This window comes from Pimephales promelas, chromosome 25 (genome assembly GCF_988280905.1).
Source record: "Pimephales promelas chromosome 25, fPimPro1.hap1.1, whole genome shotgun sequence".
NCBI lineage: Eukaryota > Metazoa > Chordata > Actinopteri > Cypriniformes > Leuciscidae > Pimephales > Pimephales promelas.
Window position 1 is genome coordinate 8,212,785 of NC_142793.1, and position 20,625 is coordinate 8,233,409.

The window sequence follows — 20,625 nt, forward strand, 5'->3', positions numbered from 1 at the left end:
TTCAACTATTTATTATCATTTAGGCTCAGGTGAACGTATTTATAGTATTACGAGCCTTCCGTGTCACTCCGAGAGAATAACCTGAGGTAATACTATGGTAATGCCTCCAGAAGGACAGGTAGGGGGGTGAGACTGATCTGAACTGGGTCAGGGGTCACTCTGCCTACGTCACAAGCTTCTAAGATGGCGTTTTGATGACGACGGGAGAAGTAAGGACCCCTGCCCTTGTTCAAAAGGTATTTGAAAATAAATATGTTTGCTTTCGTATATATATATGATTTAAACGAACGCACTGTGTTGAACTTAAGAATTAATATTGATTATTAAAACACAAGCAGCATTAAATGCATAGCGCGATCCGCTTACCTAGCCCACAGCAGCCTTGCAAGGTATCATTTCCTGTTGTTTTTTTTTTTTTTTTTTTTTTTACTTTAAACGAGCTTAAAATTATTCAGTGTATGTCTCTTTGTTAACATCTATACTATCATCCATAGTATTCAGGCGTGGCAGAGATTATAAAATAATTATTTTGTCATATGCGCACGTAAGCACGTCTGTAAAGGATTGGTACCAGCAGTTCCGCATTTATTAAGAAACAGATACGTGCATTTTTTTACCTAGGACCCACCGTGTGCTTTAGCGAGCTTGGTCGTATTATTTTCGACGAGTATGTTGATGTTTTTTTCTAAATAATATTTTGAAATGAAATCAAAACTCGATTTAAAACACGTAGTTTCAAAATTTTATTCAAATACCAACCCCAATTAATTAGCACATGCGCGTTTGGACATGTTATCTTTAACCCTCAGTTTTTAACGTTAGACGTTAGATTCGTGTTTGTGGATCAATACAACACCAAACATGGCTCAAAATGTTTTGCAATGACTCTAAAATACTTTAATTATGACTAATATGCCAATGTCCCTTTGAAAATGAACAAAGCTTTTGCTAAGTAAAATGCTGTAGTTTGTGCAGTGTAAAATCATAATAAATAATTGTATTTCTTCAAATAGTCTAAGCTTTATACATTTCTTTTTCGTTTTTAGCTTGATACAATAGCTTGAGTGACTGTTATGGCAAAATAATGTGTACCATGGGTGTTTTTGGTAAGAGACATGAATATATTTTTCTCTTCTCGATCTTAATGCCTTCAAAACACTTCATGACCACAACTGTACACATCTCATTTGTTTTTTGTTTTTCAGTAGATAAATTGTTGGCAAACTCCCATGAAACATTGTAGTCCATAGTTGGTCACTACACTCTCAAACTATTTATTTGGTGTATGTGAATATTTTGCAGTCAATCTTCTTTAAATTAGTTATACTTAACATCAGTAATTTTTTATTGAACCATTAATTTTAGTCCATTTATGTCATCCCAGTGATTCATGGGAGTAATTTGTATAATGAAAGAACTTAAACTTAGCGTGAAATTGACTTTTTTCCTAAAATGCAAATGATTTTATTGTGAAAACTTTTCTTTTTTTGTTATGTCGCTACTTCCATTTAAGGTTGGCTCGATACCACAATTTTGGCTTCTGTACGATAGCATTTACATTTAACCATTTAGCAGACGATTTTATCCAAAGCGACTTATTAGCAGTCTGTTGATACATTTATACCTTACTTGCAGCCTTAAAAGATAACTGAATTAAAACAATTGCATTAAGAACCGTAGATAAACTCTGCAGTAACACATGTGTTGCTTGTTTTCAAGCATAAATATATAATCAGCACTTCTCAGTGCTCCATACTTGTAAAATTCAAGTGATAGCTGGTGTAAAGCCAAAACAATCACTGTAAAGCTGCTTTGAAACAATCTATATTGTTAAAAGCACTATATAAATTAAGGTGACTTGTTGACTGACTTAAAGGATAGAGGCTAGAGACACCCTCCCTCCTCCTCATCTGCGCACTGACACCCCAAACTCCACCCCTAGGGCCTTCTTGTCAGTTACTGGCTGGAACAGTTTGTTATGTTTCGTGGAGCGGGTTGCCGCAGTTTGTTTTTGTTGCCATTTGTGGAGCCTTGGTTGTCTAGTTTTTTTTTTTTTTTTCAATTTGTTTTAGTTAATGGTAGTACACTAGGGTTTTCATAACATTGAAACTACCCTGCTGAAAAATCCAGCTAAAACCAGCCAAGGCTGGTTGGCTGGTTTTGGCTGGTCTCCCAGCCTGGTTAGTTGGTTTATCAGGCTGGTTTTAGAGGGGTTTTGAACACTTTTTCAGCTGGTCAGGCTGGTCTTAGCTGGTCAAGTTGGTAGCCAGGCTGGGAGACCAGCTTAACCAGCTAAGTCAGGCTGGGAGACCAGCTTGACCAGCTAAGCCAGGCTGGGTGACCAACTAAAACCAGCTACTTCCAGCTTAAACCAGCTAAGACCAGCCAACCAGCCTAGGCTGGTTTTAGCTGGATTTTTCAGCAGGGTAGGGATGGGACGATAACCGGTTTCACTATAAACCGTGATAAAATGTACTGACGGTTAGTATTATCGTTTAAAATTTAATTATCATTAAAACCATGTTTGATTACCGCGATTTTAATAACTCACTGAATCCTGTCGGCCAGTCTGACGCAGGCGCGCAGCACGCAATATTTTTTTAAATTACTATTCGAGAAGGAATGGCGGAAGGCAGTGACCGTGCTCAGGAGATTTTTCAGCCTTTTAAGAGGACCAAATCTGAGGTGTGGTCATATTTTTGGGTTTTACAAAAGTCCTGAGGGAAACTTTATCGAGGATGGTCACCCTGTAGGCCGAACAAAAAGTCACTGCAATAGAAACACTTCAAATCTGCCGAGTCGTCTTGTGTGATCATCACCCGAACGCAAGGCAAGTTAACTTTGACCTCAATACCAAAACTACGTCTGGGAAACAATTGGGCATGAAATGTTGTTTTGAGTTGAAACATTTTATGTCACTCACTTGAAATAGACGTGAAGCTCCCGCGAAGAAAAGTTCATAGCAAGTGGATTTGAGCCAAAGACGAACGAACAACTTCAAACAAGACTATTATTAAGAGTGATATTTTAAGGGATAGTAAAGTATAGATACATCACGTATTAAACCGATTTTATTTTTACCACATAATTACGGGGACATATTGAATTGATAATGAGATTAGCTAATGTTTTAAATCTTACCTGTTTATGAATTCATTTTGTAAAACAATCGTCCAGACAAGATATATCACACCAATATTATCAAACTCTGTAAGCAATAAATCAACTCTGATTTCATTTTTGCGATACAATCAAAAACCGGAGACGCAAGACGGCAAGTTGTATTTGAATGAAACAAGAGCGCGCGTCCGTTGTGAATGTTATGGATGTGCGCTGTGTAATAATGCGTTGCTATTGACGACGGGCATTATAAAGAAGCAAATGCCATAGAATAGAATCTTGCTTAAAAAACTGCATAGAGAGACTTGTTTTATTTGTTGTTTGTTGATTTTCAATTATAAAATGAAATGTTTTCAGTGTGAGCATCAGTTCTTTTTGAGCACTTTCATAAATTTTTACCAAAAACCGTGATAATATTGATAATCACGATTATTTTGGACACTATAATCGTGATATGAAATTTTCATACCGTCCCATCCCTAATTGAAACTTGTGGTCCGTTCTTCGTATGTGGATTACTCAATTAGCTGGGTTTCATTGTTGGCGATTTGACATGATCATGACATGATTTTTACGGGGAGGTGATAGTTAAAGGCGGTCCCAGCCACTGCTATTCTTTCAAGAGTACCCTAACAAACCATATTATAATATTAATATATTTTACTGTAATAAATTTACAAATAATATTATAATGTTGTGTAGTCCATCATAAAAAATGACACAGCAGGTTGCTGATCATGGTTTCGAGAATCAATATATCTGCCATTTCCTATGAACACAAGAACATGCTGTAATCTCAGACAATTTAGGCTAATCCAGAATCTGCAAATTCGTTTTGAAACAAATTAGCCAGAGATCAGTTATCATGATTAGAAGATCTGGCATCTGTCAAATAATCTCGGATGTATTAATCGAGGTACAAAGAATGGGCCCCTGACTGAAGCGCAAGCCCTATGGGAAAAATTTGGTCTCAAAATGATTAACACGATTATTTAGAATTAAATAAATGTGTAGCAATTTGTACAAATAGAGAGATTTTTGTGAATACAAATGTTTTCTTTTTTTAATAATAAAAAAAAATAATATTATATTAGAATGTGTGTTCTAATTTGCACATGCAATAAAAAAGATGTGGATCAGGTGATTCATTGATCCACACACACACTGTCTGAGAAAACCTGCTATCGCTAGATGGCACGTAATCAAGCATTCTTCCTCATGTAAGACGCTTAATGTGGCTTAAGAAAGTGATATTGAAGCAACACATTTAGTACACAACCTATTAATAAAACTTAGCTTACCTTTTTCAAACTAGCAGAAAAACATATGTTTCCTCATTATAAAGAAAATACTAAATGTAATGGAAGGTTTACATTATAAGACCAAACTCTGCAAGACTATAGGCCTACCTTATTAATAAAGCATTGTATAGGCAAGCAGATTAAATCAGATTATTAACACAACATATGAGGTTAGGCATTTCTCTCCCATTGAAAACCATTATAAACACGCTATACAATAACGTGCTGCATGTTCATGTACTGAGTTTCAATATCACCCTCTTACTGCATTAAGCCACGTTAAGCATTTTCTTAATAACAGGTTCTATGAGAGTAAAATGATATAGGCATAGACAAGAGCATATAGAATGTGAAAGTGAAGTGCAAAGTTTCACGTTAAGGGCATTTTCCTCCCGTAGAGTCTGTTAAAAACAAAACGCTTAATGTGAAATTTCGCAGATGCGTTCATATTCTAGGCTTATTTTTATCTGACTGTTCATATATGTATAGCATATTAAGCTATTCGTAATATACAAACTTTGGAATGTCTGTTTAAATGTTAAAAGTCGATACACTTATTTTCGCCGGACATTTATTTTCCCTTGCCACTATTCTATGGAGTCGGCAGTCTTACAAACATACCGATAGCCGATTTGTTTGAATAATATGCAACAATTGTATATCGACATGAAATATTATTTCAAAATGACCTACATATGTTATAGCTGCATATTTATACATGACAATGTTTTGATGCCATAACGCACATCTGCCAATTAAACAGCTTTAAGACTGCTTTAAAACATAAAATTTATAGGAATAAAAATTACTTAAATTCCAGCTTATAGTAGGTTCCTATTGGTTAGACTGACTTACACAGGTGACATGTTTACCATACTTCCCTTCATGTATGTACATGTACACAATTATTTTTTCAGCAAAATTACTGTAATTCACCAAAAGGTGTTCTTTCTTTTTTTTTTCTTGTTCAAATGGTTGTAGTACTAGTGCCCAGACTGACTTACTACAGTTGAAATTGTGCCAATAGAATGGTCATTAGGAACATATTACCACCTTTGGAACATGAAAAAAAAAGTTTTGGTGAGTTACAGTAATTGTGACGCTGTGCGGAGAAACAGAGCTGAGGCTGGGTCCAAACGCAGTGTAGCTTTATTAAACAAACTTAAAACAAGACACTAGAAACAAGACTCGAGAGACGTGAAAGCACCAACGTAGCACACATAAATACAATAACCAACAAAGACAGGGCAGAAACACAGGGCTTAAATCAGGTGAACTAAACACGATGATAAAACACAGGTGCATGAAATAAACCATAATCAGTCCAGGGTAAAACAAGAATGAAACAATAAACTAGGAAGGAGTACCCCCCAGAGGCTCAAGCGGGCACTCCAGCCGCAGATCGTCACATAACCCCCCCTCTAAGGAGCGGCTTCCAGACGCTCCTAGAACAATCCAGGCGGGGGGCAGAGTGAAGGTGATCCCGGGGGAGGGACGGAGGGCCAGGCCCGTGCAGGGGAACGGGACCCGGACACAGGCAAGGCGGGCCTGGGCCGTGGAGCGTGGGTGACCAGGTTGGAGCAGGACGTGATGGCGGCCAGGGCGGAGCAGGGCGTGATGGCGGCCAGGGCGGAGCAGGGCGTGATGGCGGCCAGGGCGGAGCAGACTCAGGTGCGGTCCATGTCAGTGCCGCCTCCATGGCCCCCACAGAGTACCTACTGCCCCCCCCCAAAAAAATACTTGGGGAAATTCCCGGGAGGAACCTCTGGGTGGTGAACGGGTACAGGAAAGGCCTCCCGGAGCTTGAAGGGTGCAGGCAGAGCGAGGCGCAGAGGCGGGGCCGGCAGGGCGAGGCGCAGAGGCGGGGCCGGCAGGGCGAGGCGCAGAGGCGAGGCCGGCAGAGCGAGGAGTCTGGGCACGCTCACCGGGGCCTGGCGAACCATACGAGTCCTCCTTCTCCTCCTCCTGCGGCGGCGCGTCACAGGGCTAGACACACTCGCTGGGCTGGACAACTCACTCACTTGAAGAGGAGATGCAGCGCTCACTTGAAGAGGAGATGCAGCGCTCACTTGAGGAGATGCAGCGCTCACTTGAAGAGGAGATGCAGCGCTCACTTGAAGAGGAGATGCAGCGCTCACTTGAAGAGGAGATTCAGCGCTCACTTGAAGAGGAGATTCAGCGCTCACTTGAAGAGGAGATTCAGCCACTTGAAGAGGAGATTCATCCACTTGAACAGGATCACTCACTTGAACTGAAGATTCACTCACTTGAACAGGAGACTCGCTCACTTGAACTGAAGATTCGGCACTCACTTGAACTGAAGACTCAGCCCTCACTTGAACTGGAGATTCATCCACTTGAACCGGAGATTCATCCACTTGAACAGGATCACTCACTTGAACTGAAGATTCACTCACTTGAACCGGAGACTCATCCACTTGAACCGGAGACTCATCCACTTGAACCGGAGATTCATCCACTTGAACCGGAGATTCATCCACTTGAACAGGATCACTCACTTGAACTGAAGATTCATCCACTTGAACTGGAGATTCATCCACTTGAACTGGAGATTCATCCACTTGAACTGGAGATTCATCCACTTGAACTGGAGATTCATCCACTTGAACAGGAGATTCATCCACTTGAACAGGAGATTCATCCACTTGAACAGGAGATTCATCCACTTGAACAGGAGATTCATCCACTTGAACAGGAGATTCATCCACTTGAACAGGAGATTCATCCACTTGAACAGGAGATTCATCCACTTGAACAGGAGATTCATCCACTTGAACAGGAGATTCATCCACTTGAACAGGAGATTCATCCACTTGAACTGAAGATTCACTCACTTGAACCGGAGACTCATCCACTTGAACTGGAGATTCATCCACTTGAACCGGAGATTCCCTCGCGGGGCTCACGTGAATCGCGAGTTCGGCTGGGCTGACGTGAAGCGCGGGCTCGGCTGGGCTGACGTGAGTCGCGGGCTCGTCAATGCGCACGTGAAGCGCGGGCTCGTCGTGACTGACGTGAACCAGTGGTGAAGACGACGAGGGCTTCGCGGGTAAAGTACACTCGGCAGGTGTCGAGTAGAATAAGCGCGCAGTAGTGAAGAGGTCCTGCAAGGAACAAGCCCGAGCGACATACCCGTCAAGAGTCCAGTTGGCAAGGTCCCGCGGCATCCATCGAGCGATCTCATAATCCAGCCCATTCAGAAACAGGCCCATGAGCTGGATATCATCTAGCGCTCTCACACTGCTAATGGACAGGAACTCCTTCGCGTACCTTTGGACAGACCGGCCCTCTTGCAAGACTGACGACAGGTATTCTGTCATAGCCCGGTTGCTGACGACTGCTGGACCCATTTTGAGGTTGGTTATTCTGTGACGCTGTGCGGAGAAACAGAGCTGAGGCTGGGTCCAAACGCAGTGTAGCTTTATTAAACAAACTTAAAACAAGACACTAGAAACAAGACTCGAGAGACGTGAAAGCACCAACGTAGCACACATAAATACAATAACCAACAAAGACAGGGCAGAAACACAGGGCTTAAATCAGGTGAACTAAACACGATGATAAAACACAGGTGCATGAAATAAACCATAATCAGTCCAGGGTAAAACAAGAATGAAACAATAAACTAGGAAGGAGTACCCCCCAGAGGCTCAAGCGGGCACTCCAGCCGCAGATCGTCACAGTAATAAAAAGAAAAAAAAAAGTTTTGTACTCTAAAAGCGAGATATTGGATGAATAGTTCATAATATACAGTTTGTCAGTCTGCCCAGCAGGCGTTTACTATAACCTTGTAAATATTGTTAATTTGAATGAATGATTGGATTTTGAGTGGAATATCAAACCTAAAACTTACTTTACTGCGCTCCCGGTTGCTTTCCCCTACCAATGCAAAGTTAAACACAGCTGCAAAATGTTAAGCGTTTTCTTTTTAACAGGCTCTATGGGATAAAAATGCCCTTAATGTGAAACTTGGTGCATCACATACATATTCTATAGGCTCTTATTTTTAGGCCTATATAGTTTTACTCCCATAGACCCTATCATAAAGAAAACGCTTAAAGAGCCCATATCATAGCATTTGAAATGTTCCTATTTTTGTTTTAGGAGTTCCCAAAAACAGTTTAACATGCATGCAAGGATAAAAAAACACTTTATTTGTCTTATTATATGCATTTATTTTTAACTGATTTGCTCACCGACTCCCAAATGATTCGTACAACGACTCATTTTTCCAAACCACTCCTTTGCATGACGCTAATCGGCGGTGATTGGTCAGATGACAGACCCAGTCAGTTATTGTTTGTTAGCATAACGCATAAACATATTGATAAAGCACTGCAGTACTACAAGACGATCTATTCTTTATGACAGCTCCAATAACAGAGACAAATATTTCACATATTTAAAAAAAAATTGACATTGGAGACCTAGAAGCTGCGCTGAGCGTAACTTACACACACACGCGCGCACACACATACTTATCGCACCTTCCCTCCTCACGCCCGACGCTACAAAACCGTTCAAAACCCATAAAAGCAACAATTATTAATAATACTTACAGGTTGTGATTCATAAGAGGAAGCTGATCCATATACACTGGGTAAGCAAGTTACTGAGCCCTCCTTCAGGAACAACCGCTTGCGAATCCACAATTGAATACATTTATGTTATTGAACAATTCGTAATTAAAATGATGAAAAAACAAACGGGCTATGCTGTTGTGGTATTGTTGCATTTGCAAATATGAACTCTAACCACCGATTCTTCACATGCTCGTCCCTGGTAAATGAAAACAAAGTGGCTGAACTATCTTTGCATTGTAGAACACAGCGTCTTCTCGACATGATGCTATGATGAAGTATTTGAATGTGTAGACTTCAAGTTTACACTTCCGCCTGCGCGCAGTAACTGGGCGTGGCCAGCATGTCTCTACGTCACAATGTAACAGCTAATGACTCGTTTCAAAAACAATTCATTTCATAGACTCAGAGTCGACTCTCACTTTTGAAAGACAATAACTTTATATACGGTGCACTTTCAGATAAATCTTTGCAGGATGTTTTCATTCCCTTAGAGCTATATTCCACACCATATGAACAGTCATTTTCAAGAATCCATGATAGGGGCTCTTTAATGTGCCTTAATGCAGCAAAATGGGGATGTGCTAAAACTCACTAGCCTGTACACCTTATTGGACATATATATACTATATGATATATATATATATATATACTGTAATGCATTAAGCATTTTTATAATGGTTTTCTTTGGGAGAGAAATGCCTAACCTTGCGTGTATATATATAAAAATATATATATATACTGTAATGCATTAAGCATTTTTATAATGGTTTTCGTTGGGAGAGAAATGCCTAACTTTGCGTGTTGTGTTCATAATCTGATTTAATCTGCTTTCTTGTACAAAGTATGCTTTATTAAAAAGGTAGGCCTATAGTTAGCCTAGTTTGGTCTTTTAATGTTAGCCTTTTGTCTTAATTAATTTTGTTAAGCGTTTTCTTTATAACGAGGAAACATTTGATGACATTAAGCATTGGAAGAACACTTGATTGCATGCAGTTGTCTGTTTTACCAGGCTACTGACATCTAGAGACAGCAGCTTTTCTCAGAAAGTGTGTGTGGATCGTGAAAGGCTCAACCTGTGGAGTAAAGGTCTCAAAATCCAAGTGAATCAAATAGGACCGACTCAGAAACGAGTCGATGAATGCATGTGTGACCTGATCCACAAATGCACATCTTTCTAGTAGCATGCACAAAATCTGATTCATTTAATTCTGAATTTTTGCACACATCTACAACATTTATCAAGTTCACGGATAATTGTGCATGCATGTGTTAATCATTTTGAGACTAAATTCATCCCATACAAGCCCCTCTCCCCTGATATATCAATTGCACACGCAGCTCAACCGACTCGGGAGACTACCCGCCGCAGGGAAGATGAGTAATGAGCTATTTAACAATTTTTTTTTTCATGCGTAAATAATTTGTAAATAAAAGAATAGTTATGCTAATCTTTAGATGACTGGCTGTAATTTGTGATCGAGTTTTAGCCATCTTCTTTAGCTCGCTAATAATTGTCATAATAATCTGACTTGAGTGACAGAACAGGCAATAACAATGTTAGCTGATTGTTTTTGTGTCAAGACGTGACAACTTATCAAAGCTTCAGACAACAATGTTAAAGTCCCACCCACACCTTCACAGCGTTTTGTGATTAGGTGGGGCTACACACTCACTGGCCAAAAATTGTTGTCCAGAAACATCCTGAGCACAGGAATTCAAGAAGAAATTACAGGCACATGACAATTTCTTTGTTGACATACACACACCTCCACTTCTAGTGCACCATAAGTAATAATTGAAAGGCATTATTTTTACTATACTTTATTTTTTCTTTATTTCTTTTTCTATACTTTATTTTTTCCAAAAATCCTTCGTAGAGCACCTTTAAGGCAAAGCAGATGTTATTGATTATCCGTGAGGGTCTGTGGCACTCCAAAATAACATTTAGTCATCCTTTCTTACAGTGACACCAATGCAAAACATCAAGGGTAGGCGATGGAGCTCCCCAACTACGCCAGTCAACTGCTTCTCCAGCTCAATCAACAACGCTCAAAGGGCTTCCTGTGCGATGTCATCATCATGGTCGAGAACACACTCTTCCGAGCCCACAAAAGTGTCCTCGCCGCCACCAGCCACTACTTCAAGTCCCTTGTCCTTCATGATAACCTCATCCACCTTGACCCTGATATGGTGGATCCAGCTGTTTTCCAGCAAATTCTGGATTTCATCTACACTGGCAAGTTGTCAGATGAGATTTTTGAGGCTCTGGATTTGAGCTCTCTGCTCACCACAGCTAACTTCCTCCAGCTCAATGACCTCGCAAACCTGTGCTCCACTAAGATGAACCAAAATGGATCCCTCAATAGCGTAGCATGTGGGAGCTCCAAATCTTTATTTCGCCTGTATGAAGACCACTCATCAGACACTGAAACATACACGTGTATGACTCCTCCCAAAAAAAGGCATAATTCTGAAAGTAAATGTAGGAAAAAGCAGGACTTGGGGTTGGATTTGACTAAGAAGAATGTAAAGTCTGAGACGAATGATTCGTTTTTTCTTTCTAGAACCATCTCCAACAATATGCAGCTAGGAATAAACGGGAAGTGTGTTCCAAAGAAAGAAAAGTGGATAATTCCTTTGGATGGAGCCCAGGAAAGAAAAAGGGAGGGATCCCGAAGAAAATCCAAGGTCAGTGGTTACGTTCCTCTTAGCAGGGTTGGAAGTCAACTAAGCCAGAATCAGACTTTCACTTTACAGTTGTCTGTAAAGAAAGAGAAAGGAATTGGAGGGAAAACAGATGAAACTGATGGCCAAAAACCAAACAATGGCAGCACCAATTTTGTGTATCAAAAGGACACCTTTCTCAAAGAAGCTGAAGGGGACAACCCTTACGTTTGTATTCCATGTGAAAAGGGTTTTCCCTCCTCCGAGAGTCTCAAGTCACATGTGGAAAGTCATTTGGATGGAGACCTGGATGTGAAAGTGGAGGATGAGGAGGAAGAGGAACGTGATGGAGACGCTGGAGTCACCAGAGTCTCGCAAGAAGCTGCTGAAAGCCTGGAGCAAAGTCCCAAAAAGTCCCTCAAAGATGTTGACACCTTGCGTCCATTCCCTTGCAACATTTGCGGCAAGATGTTCACACAGCGCGGCACTATGACCCGCCACATGCGCAGCCACCTCGGCCTAAAGCCGTTTGCGTGTGAGGAGTGTGGTATGCGCTTCACCAGGCAGTACCGTCTCACTGAGCACATGCGTGTCCATTCAGGGGAGAAACCTTATGAGTGCCAGGTCTGTGGTGGGAAGTTTACGCAACAAAGAAACCTCATTAGTCACATGCGGATGCATACCTCAGCATCTTAGAACAGGTCAAAGAGCCCTAAACTTGAATAATGCAGATACCAACAGTTCTCCATAGTGCTTTAGTTTAGGTTCTTTTAACTAGGGTTCAGTTCTCCTGAACACTACAAAGATTCATCTAGATCTTCTTTACAGTTTTATCTTCATCCACAAGAATTCTATCTCAAAAAGGAAACCTTTGTAGTCTAATCTAAAATATGTCTTTTGCAAAGTTTACTTTTGGATCTAATTTAGGGTTCAGTTTCAGCCACAAATTCAATTCTTAAATTTTACAAAGATTGTTCCAGAGCTATTTAGCTATGTTCACACGGTCAGTCCAAATCTGATTATTTGTGCATCCTATTGGAATCTGATCTAGATTATTGACTGTCCACACTGTGTATCGTAACTGTTCGTACCTGATTTGTGTGTCCGGTGGTGCTCTTTCGTTTTATAGAATATCTCCATTGGTTTCTATGGCAATGACGTTGCGTTGCACCAAAAACAACACTTGGGGGGTTTGCAATACAGATGTTCTCTTATTTACATCTTAAAATGTGTAGCCACCGCGCTGGACTACTACATCTGAGGCAGCGGCAGAAACATAGGAGGCTGGTATGAGCGGCTTTATTCCGTGCTGCCATCTCCGCCAGGCTTAGAATTCAACATGTCTCCATTATATTGTAATTTTAAGCTTGACCGACACTTTGCAACAACACAACTTTGTTTCTACAGTGGCTTTCAGAATGTTTGTTATAACAACGTCTGGCATGTTTACGTTTTACGTGGCCTTAGAAAGTGACATAAATGAAGAAATGCAATTTAAATAGGATTTCAAACCACATATGAATGTAGCTTTTTCCCATTCACATCTGCTTTATGATCAGAAACATATGATCAGATTAAATTGAATATGCTTAAAAATCGGATTTGGACTGACCGGTCTGACGAGATTTAGGACTGGAGGGCTGCCTTCCTGTAAACAAGGGTTTCAACCCTGCTTCAATCTATTTATAATCTGTTTCAGGTGTGTTTGATTAGGGATGGACCTAAACTCCTCCAGAGCCGGATTTGAGAAACCTGCAAAACTGTGGCCCTCCATGAGTTTGAGTTCGGCACCCCTGATCAAGAGCGTTTTTTATACATTTCTGAGAATTTGTGGCCAAAACCTCTGTAGCAAATCAAACCCTCTAGAACACTAGAGATTATTTAGATTAATTTAGTTTACCTTTTGAGCTAATCTCGTATTCAGTACGGATATTGAGTCCTTTAAGATTCTAATACTCTAATACACCGATTTCCTTTTTGAGCTTTTCTAGGGTTCGTTTCATCCACAAATTCTAGAATAATCTGCAAATGAAACTTCTGAACATCTAGAGGATTATTTGTAGTATGTTATTTTTCTATTCTCAAAAAGAAAACCACCTTTGTCTAAACTTGGGTTCCGTAAGGTTTCTCTACAGTTCACTTTTTTTTTTAAGATAATCTAGAGTCCAGTTTTGCTCCCAAATCCTACATAGGATTATCGTGATCTTTGTTTTGAATGGCAATGCCATTTTCTGATCAGTATATAAATGCCAACTTCAGCCAATACCTGCTGTTATACCTCTTTCTATGAATTTCTATAAATTTTCTTCTTGTGCATGAATTGTTTATTGTTAGTGTGTAGCTAAACAAATGTTAAATTTATCCACTTGTAGTTTAGATGTAGTTTGATCTATTAAAACGAAAATTACCTCAAATTGCTAGTAATTATCTCCGAACTGAAACAACCGAATGTTTCTGGTGATGCCAGTTATTTTACAGCCGTGACTTGCTATACCTCTCGAATGTAATTAGGAATTGTGAAATGGTTTAGGCTTCAGAAACTGACCGCTATAATAAAGCTATCTGGTTGTTTACTTGAATACACAAACTTGCTACCTCAGATTAAACCAAACCCTCTGATTAGCCTGTATGAGATTAAGACTACATGTTGGATTAGAAAACCTACATGATGTCTTCTATAATACAGTCACTCTGTCTAGTTGAATTGAGCTTAAACTGACATCTGATCCAGAACAGGGGAAAACACACTGCCTGTTTTAATGTACACTTTTCAGGGGGTCAGGTAATACTTCACTGTATCTGAGCTTGTGAAGTCATATTGCTTGAGCAATTAGGGTGTTTTGATGTACAGTTCCAAAGAAATATTGAATGTTGAAATGCTGAAGAAATATTGTAAAACTATATAACCAAATCTATATTCTTGCTAAATATTTAAGTCTAATTTATGCTTCTTTCAATTCAGGTTTATATTATAAAATCTTTTTCTTTTTATTAATATTTTTTTTCAGGGGTTTTCCTTTGGGATTTTTTTTTAATTAATATTATGATTATTTTCCAATGCTTCAACCAATGGCTTAATGTATACAGCATGTTGTCCATATTTTCTTGTGGCATGTGCATTGTTCTTATGATTTAAAAAAATGTTAGGTTTAGCAGATTGCGTTCTTGCATTTAGTGTTGAAATGAGACCAAAAGCTTCAAATCAAAACCTACTGTAAATATCTTTGGGTATCTTAATGTAAATGACATGTTATCATTTGATACATTACTGAAACGTTTACTTGTTCAGATATTAAATGATTTTCTTGCGGTTTAACGTCTAACGTCAACTACCTCTGGTTGGGTTTTTTCATGCTGGATGGCTTTTTAAACAATACCCAATTCTGAGGTTGTTTTGTAGTTCGTTGCCTGTTCTGGTAATATCAACAAGGGTACTTTAAATAATAGATCAACTAGTCAAATTATTTAATTTGCTGAATTACCATTGCAGGCACTCTTTGTTCAGTTGTGCTTGCTTTTTTCTCTCTTTGCTTTATAAGATTATTTGACATTGTCTGTAAATCAATATAATTCTATAATATTCAGGAACTTTTTATTACTTAATGGGGCTTGAAACTGAACTTTAAAACTGTGACAACACTTTCATTTGCATCCTCTGCAAACCTCAGGGAACATTTTAGGGACGCATCCCAATTAACTTTTTGAACCATAAAGCACCATATAACCAATGTTTTTGCAGCTAATTTGATTTAGACACGTTTCTATATATTCACTATAACTGACACAATATGCCTTCTGAAGGTTTGGCAGCTCTTTCCATTAGCAGGTTTGTGTGTATGTGTAGGGTTTTGATGTGGTTTTCTTTTGAAATGTCAAGTACTTTGTTCAAAAATAATGATACTAAAGTATTTGCAACTTGTTTATGAAAACCAAAGCACATTTTCACTCTTTGAAAATTTTAAAGTCCTGTTGTAAGTAACATTGTTCTCATTTATGACATGAAATAAAATTAAATGCTGATCAAACAACTTCACTTTTGCTTTTTATTGATGTGGATTTTTACAAAAAAAAAAAGCTTCTGCAGAAAATATGTATTGTATGCATGCAAAATTATAGCATCTTTGAAAATGACTTGCCACCAATAGTTGACTAAGGTTTAGCTATGTTGGGGAATAATTGATGGCTATTGGGAATAACATATCAATAAAAACTAATATTTTCAATGCCAAGAAAGTAAATATCTCTTAATAACAAATGTAAAAGTCAAATCTAAATAAAAAATTATATAACATTTTAATCCGATATCTGACTAAAAATATTTTACTGATAACTTGCATTTTATGATTTCACCCTTATATATTAAAAATAAAGTAAAGGTTGTGTGTATTTGGCGTGCTGTTTTTTGCCCCGTACTCCCCCATCCCAGCTGGGATAGAAATAGAAGTGAGGACATGGGGTGGTGGTGGTGGGATGCTAGAAAACTGTCTTAACAGAGGTAAGTCTGCTGTGTGTATACACACAAACACATACATTCAGGAGAAACTCAAAAATTAGAATATAGAATATCATGCAAAAGAATTTCTGTAATTAAACTTAAAAGGTGGTATATTATAGACTCATAATGTATGAGTATATAGACATGCAAAGTGAGATATTTCAAGCCTTTATTTGTTATTATGATTATGACTTACACCTTTATGGAAACTCCAAATTCAAAATTAGAATATTAATCTTTGGGATGTACCCAAAAAGTGAAAGTGAGGAGCATTTCTAGGTACAAGTTGGAAGCGGCCTACCTTACATATTTCAAGGGTGCTGAGTCCAAAAAAATGGTACCCAAGCGAAATTTTGATTTTTTTTTACCTTCTAATTTGCATATCAAAATGGTAGCCAAATTGCCTATCTTGCTCAGTCATTGGACCATTTTCCCCTATTTTTTTTTTAAGGCAATCAAGATGAGGAAATTAAGTTTCTAGATCGATAGTCAAGGGTCAGAGCAAAGATATATTAGAGGCTCACTGCCTTATTTATTTGCAAAAAAACAACTTTTAAGGCGAGACACTAGTGAATAGGGTAAAAATTTTAAATAATAGGCTAGATATCACCATGAAACTTCCTCAGTTGATTACTTACGCAAGTAGGCTAGCCTATATAAAAATGTATTATAAGTTTTTGAAATTTGTATATTTAATTATTCAAATTGGGCATTATCTCATTAAATATGCTCAACTTTGCATATATTCTCGGTAGACAGATCTGAACACATCTTACCCTATTCACCTAGTGTCTCGCCTTAAAAGTTGATATTTGGCAAATATATACATAAAAAAGGCAGTGAGCCTCCAATAGCCTATATCGATCTAGAAACTTCATTTCATCATCTTGATTGACTACTTATAAAAAAGTGCTCTTCACTTCTTGAAAAGGTTTTCAAGCCATAATAATCGAAATTATAACAAATAAAGACTTGAAATATCTCACTTTGCATGTAATCTATATAATATATTAGTTTCACCTTTTAAGTTGAATTACTGAAATAAATTAACGTTTGCATGATATTCTATTTTTTTAGTTTCACCTGTATATCCTGTTTCTAACTGAGTTGATGAATGAGCTCCTCCCATGTTAAGGTTAATTATCCGATCATGCTCCTTCTGAATTTTGTTAATCTGAATTTTTTGTCATCATGTTGATTAAAAAAATAGTCAAGCATTGTGAAAATGTAAATATCATTGCGTACTGCAAAATGTAGGCCTATAGCATTTATATAACAGCATAACAATTTTTAGACACTATACACACTGCACAAAATGCTTTTCGAACAGAGCCAAAAGCTCTAGGCAACAGTGTTTTCATATCTTGTCCAGTGGGTGGCAGCAAGACTCCACAAAGTGATAGATGTGATCACCATTATTCAGTTTGGGAATTTTGTTTCAGTGCTTTGTTGAGCTGACAGCCTCATTGCAGCCTTCACCCCCCAGTAGAGACCTACCTGTCACAGATCTGCATGCTCACACAAGCAAGTTGAGTCCTCTTGTCCTAAACCTTCACTGAACTTAAGATAAGGCCCAGTGTTTTCACATGTAAATGTCTGCAGTGTATTGTTAGCACTGAGTGCCTCAGAAGATTTCTTACGGCGTGCAGGGTGTTATCTGATGGCGTGCAGGCCATGCAGTGTCGGACAAGCAGAGAAGAGAATAGAACAGCTGGCAGCATCCCACGTGCAGAGAGAGACAGACACTCTGAGCAGGGTGGGAACTTGCATACTAAGATATCTACAAACATAGAAATCCCCTTTGTGGCATTATCGGAGAGCGGACAGCTTGGGCTGTGCACACACAGACAAGTACACAGTGGATAAAGCATTCAGACCAGTTGAATAAGAAGTCTTGGCTCACTTTGGTCTTATCTCACTTTTGCATAGTGTTTGCATAGTTAAAGTTTCAGTGACCCACATCTGTTTGGTTGCTTGTTTTAACCATTCAAACTTTAAGGGTTAAATTTGTTTTGTGTGGACTGTGTGTGTGTGCAATTGTAAACAGGTGAGTTGATGTGAAAATGTAAACTGTGACAAAGCAGAAATCCACACATACAATAAAATAAAACCATGAAGATATCCATGGAATTATTTGATAAGAAAAATTGACTTCATTATTGAACATGGGTACAAAGAATCAACAAAATTTAAAGATTTGAAACAAACTGAAATTGAAATGCAATTGATTTTTTCTTAAATGTTTCAGTAGACAAAAATGGGCCAGAAATTAGCCAAATAAATGTCACTTCTAACACTGTAAAAAAAAAGTGAACGTGTTGTACTATCATTAAGCACAAAGCAGGTTGTGTCCTCCTGAATGTCCAGGACTTGGTATGTCAATGTGCAACAAAAGAAGTAGGCTATATCGAATGTCACTTTTGTCCTGTGCATTCCAGGTTGCAAGGTGGAAACTGGCTGAAAAAGAGAAAAATTTGCTGTAATTGGCACTCGCACAATAGTGTAAGGGTCAATGGGGCTTATTGTAAAGTAGCTACACGACGAAAGCTGCAAGGCGCATTAAAACAGAAGACATAATGCAGAGTGTTTGTTGGCAGTAAATCAGAACGTGTGAATTCAAATGACCAGTGTTACACTTTATCAAGGCCCTGTTCGTGTCTCCTCGACGTCCTCGTGATATATGACTTTCTGTATCAGTAATAAATGTAATGTGCTGTGTGCGCACTCGCCGAATACTCTTGTGTAGCCCATGTTCTCGCAGACGCATTTATCAAAAACAGCGCTTTATCAGCATGCTTATGTTCTCTTATAAATATTCCTACGGCTGAAGTGTAGCTAGGTCAGAAACTCACAGGCACAAAAGAATATTGAGAATAAAAGGCAGAAAGTGTAGCGCTGCTGAGAGGACTGATGTGATTTGAGTTGAGCTTTTGTTCCTGGCTCTAGCCCCGGACACCCCCCCTCCCCCCCTTCCTCAGTGGGACAACAGCGCGGAATGAAGGCCTATTCAGCGGAGGGAGTGGTGTTAGGCGAACACCCCCCGCATCTTCATACCCTCGTCCCGTCCTGGTCACCAGCAACGCTATGTTTGTGCCTGTCAAGGGGGCCGGAGGGATCCACCCCTGAACTCAGCCATCACTCTGCAGGCTGTGTCTACATAACACAGTCTTATTCCAAGAAGTCATATAACTGACGTCTTGGGACGTCTTTTGACCATACGTCAACATCCGCCTTTTTAGGGTACCCTTAAACGTCGGTTACATACAACTGACGCTTTACCTTTAACGTCGGTTAGGTGACTGGGTAAGTTTAGGGGTAGGTTTAGGTCTGGGGTAGGGTTAGGATCCGATTGACGGGATGGAACACAACTAGAACACTCCCATTATAATCAGCAAAGCTAGGAAAGAACTGCTTTAGCATCTGCAACCAATAGGCTATTTCACAAAAAAATTGTATTAATAATTGTACACATTTTGCCTATTTTTTAAATTGTTTACATATTTATATTTTACAGCTTTTATTACTGATAGAAAAAATAATTTTGATTTAAAGAATTTTTTTTTATTCGACAGACTGCAATTTAAATATCCAATAAATAACAAATTATTAATCTTGCAAAATGCAATAGATTATTTTATGTTAACTTTTCGATAAGTCGTATGTTGTAAGGCACAAATGTGCTTGCTTGTGGTAAAGACCATTCATTGACTGTACAGCCATTCTATAATATTTGATAGGCCTCTCTAAATTGTGAATAGATCAAACCTTTTGCTGTTTAACTGTTTTATATATAAAAAAGGAAAGTTAAAGGGATAGTTCACTTTGAAATTAATTTTTGATGTGTTTTAGCTTACCTCAAGGGCATCCAAGATGTAGGTGTCTTTGTTTCCACAGTATTTTCAATTTTGATATTTTCAATATTTTCAGGTCAAACCATTCTTGTCTATCAGTCATATAATGGAGGTCTATGGGGTCCACCTCAAAGAGCATGCACAGAGAAGTCCAAATTAAACATGATTTAATGACTCGTAAATTCAAGTACATGTTGATGGTCTAAGACACGAAACGAGCGGTTATCAACGTGTATCAATGAAACGAGCGGTTATGAACGTGCATCAATGCAACGAGCGCAGACCGAAGCGCCCTCGCCCTCAGAGTACTTGGATGTCACTGTGATTACAAGAGGTAAAAACGATATAAATACTGTTCGTTTTCTCACACAAAACGCTTGTTTCGTGTCTTAGGCCATCAATGTGTACTTACATTTACGAGTCATTAAATCATGTATAATTTGGACTTCTCTGTGCATGCTCTTTGCAGTGGACCCCATAGACCTCCATTATATGACTGACAGACAAGAACGGTTTGACCTAAAAATATCAAAATTGAAAATACTGTGGAAACAAAGACACCTACATCTTGGATGCCCTTGAGGTAAGCT

General features: G+C 38.8%; 1 protein-coding gene across 1 annotated transcript; it reads left to right on the forward strand.

Moving 5' to 3' along the window:
* Positions 1-94: 94 nt before the first annotated feature.
* hic1l (hypermethylated in cancer 1 like) lies at positions 95-15,716 on the forward strand. Its single transcript, XM_039663172.2, has 2 exons — positions 95-236; positions 10,990-15,716. The coding sequence occupies exon 2, from the start codon at positions 11,021-11,023 to the stop codon at positions 12,383-12,385; it is 1,365 nt and encodes a 454-aa protein (XP_039519106.2). The 5' UTR covers positions 95-236; positions 10,990-11,020; the 3' UTR covers positions 12,386-15,716.
* The last annotated feature ends 4,909 nt before the right edge of the window (positions 15,717-20,625 follow it).

Excerpts from the sequence above, each read along its gene's own strand:
- hic1l (XM_039663172.2), top strand. The coding sequence starts at position 11,021 with ATGGAGCTCCCCAACTACGCCAGTCAACTGCTTCTCCAGCTCAATCAA.